Source organism: Penaeus monodon, chromosome 23 (assembly GCF_015228065.2).
Source record: "Penaeus monodon isolate SGIC_2016 chromosome 23, NSTDA_Pmon_1, whole genome shotgun sequence".
Lineage (NCBI taxonomy): Eukaryota > Metazoa > Arthropoda > Malacostraca > Decapoda > Penaeidae > Penaeus > Penaeus monodon.
In genome coordinates, this window is record NC_051408.1 from 37,359,479 (window position 1) to 37,361,665 (window position 2,187).

Sequence of the window (2,187 nt, forward strand, 5' to 3'; positions counted from 1 at the left end):
AAAGTAAGAATAAATCTGCATGCTAAAGTATCTTTATGTACAGATATTGTCAATGCTCTGCAATTAATCATTTTTCTTTTCCTTGATCATTCCTCTTTCTGTTAGATGAAAGCAATCAGATATCTGACCAATCAGTTACACATGCAATACTGTCAGTGGTAATTGTGTAAAATGAATTTGGTATAAACTAAGAATGTTATAACAGAGTACAGTATATATGATAAGGGGAAGGGGAGAGGAAGGTAAAAACCTTATGATCCAAGTGGCTGTTCATCATTGGTTGTGATTGCTTTACAGTTGTTATATCTCAACCACAATATATTGAACTGTTAGTCTTGTGAGAGTTATACTAACATAAATCAAAGGCACAATGACATATATCTTATGATCCTAAAGAGCAAAATATACGTTAAGCAGTCAGACTAAAAAGCCGTAGCAGTTCAGTGCCTGAATGATTTAATACTGCAATAAAGCTAATGGTATGGAAGTCATAATTAATACACATTCATTCAGCCTGTGGCATACTAGCTCTGAAAGCTGTTTCATTCTCAAGATTATGACTTAACAATGACAAGATTTACTTCTATATGCAACACAGCACTCAGCAGTCTTGGTATTCACTTACGTCATTTTCTGAGGTTCCACAGAGAGTGCAACATTTGCACTCAATGCACTGCCACCGATACTGCCTCACTGAGATCATCATGTGAGCCGTAAACTGGAGACAAGTGGGATGACCTGTACCAGAAACTCTCCATATATATTGATATTTGTATTAAGGTCTCTATGATGCAAAGATATATGAGTATTCTACATCAGTAAAGTATTAATTTAAAAATACTTTGAATCCATTATGATAAATGTCTTACAGTATATTTTTAATCGTTAAGGCTTTTTAATGCTCACAACTCTACATGGTTACTGAAGTATATGATAATCATGAAAAAATAGTAATATGAATTAGCATAATAAATATCTTACAGAAAAATATGAAATATACAATAAAATTAAAGAATGTAATTATCAGATATTTCTATCTGACACCTTAATATCAGTATAATTCAATTGTAAATCAAACACATCCAAATTATAGTGCTACTTGATGGGTTCAAACCCTTTTCAAATATCTAAGGCAAACTTGCTGTGAGATTCTGAAAATATCCAGCATATTCTTGATGGAGGTACATAATAAAGTACCTATAAACTGATGACATAAATCTGCTATCAACTGAGTTTGAAAAACGCAGGAGGTACTTTGTGGTTGTTAAAAGAGATGGTACAGAAGGTAGGTATTCTGGGATTAATAAGGGGATACTATGTTAAAGGTAATTTAAAGAATGTGAGGTTGATATCAGTATGATTCTCTACGCCAGAATGATCTATGGTATGGTTAGGTGGACAAACAAGTGTGCTCTACTGGTGTGGGTGGTGGTGGTCCTGGGAATTAAGCTACAAAAAAAAAAAAAGACTTGTTTTGCTCTTGTTAAAACACAGTGGAGTAATCATAACAAAAGGCTGACAGACTGAAGATGGTTTTGAATACAGTAAGGGTGACATGCTAAGGCAAGAATCATGTCTACAGCCAAGTGGAATTGACATGCTTGGGCCAGAGCAGGTGCTGGAGGTTATACCATGGTTGACAAAAAAGTTTATTGGATACAAGAGAGAATCTTGCACACTGTGGGGCTGAAACGGAGGGTAGACTAATGCTTTATACAGCCAACCTGAGCATCACTTATCATGGGAGGAAATGATGAATGATTTACAATGCAGTGTTTTTTTCTTTTAAAGATGATCAAAATGAAGTGGAAGGCTTTATGAAGACAAATGCCTACATGTTCACATGCCCTTATGATTTTTTTTTTTTTTTCTCGATGATTTCTACTTTAATACTCCTTGAAATAACTTCCTGATTTTATGGACTTGAAGTTGGATGACAATTAATGATAAATAAATGAAAGAACAAAGTACCAATAAAAAATACACCACCAACTTGGTCACTTCATTCATGTAAAAAAATTCACTTTAGCATTAAAATAATACCGACACTGTACCAACATGAATGAACAAGGCACTGAAATCTGCAATGCACAATAAAATGCAAATAAAGAATGACTACATATCAAAATGGAAATTCCATTGAATGTCACTACAGTATCTGTATTTCCATTATGCATCATAACATAC

At 33.8% G+C, this 2,187-nt stretch overlaps 1 protein-coding gene across 1 annotated transcript in view; it reads right to left on the minus strand.

The window, feature by feature from the left end:
• The window catches only part of LOC119588233 (zinc finger protein ubi-d4 B-like), a gene marked incomplete in the record, with an annotated part of 40,143 nt that overhangs the window by 6,571 nt on the left and 31,385 nt on the right, over positions 1 to 2,187 (minus strand). Inside the window, 1 exon segment of the mRNA XM_037936932.1 lies at positions 626 to 738. Within this exon segment, the coding sequence (XP_037792860.1) occupies positions 626 to 738 (113 nt within the window).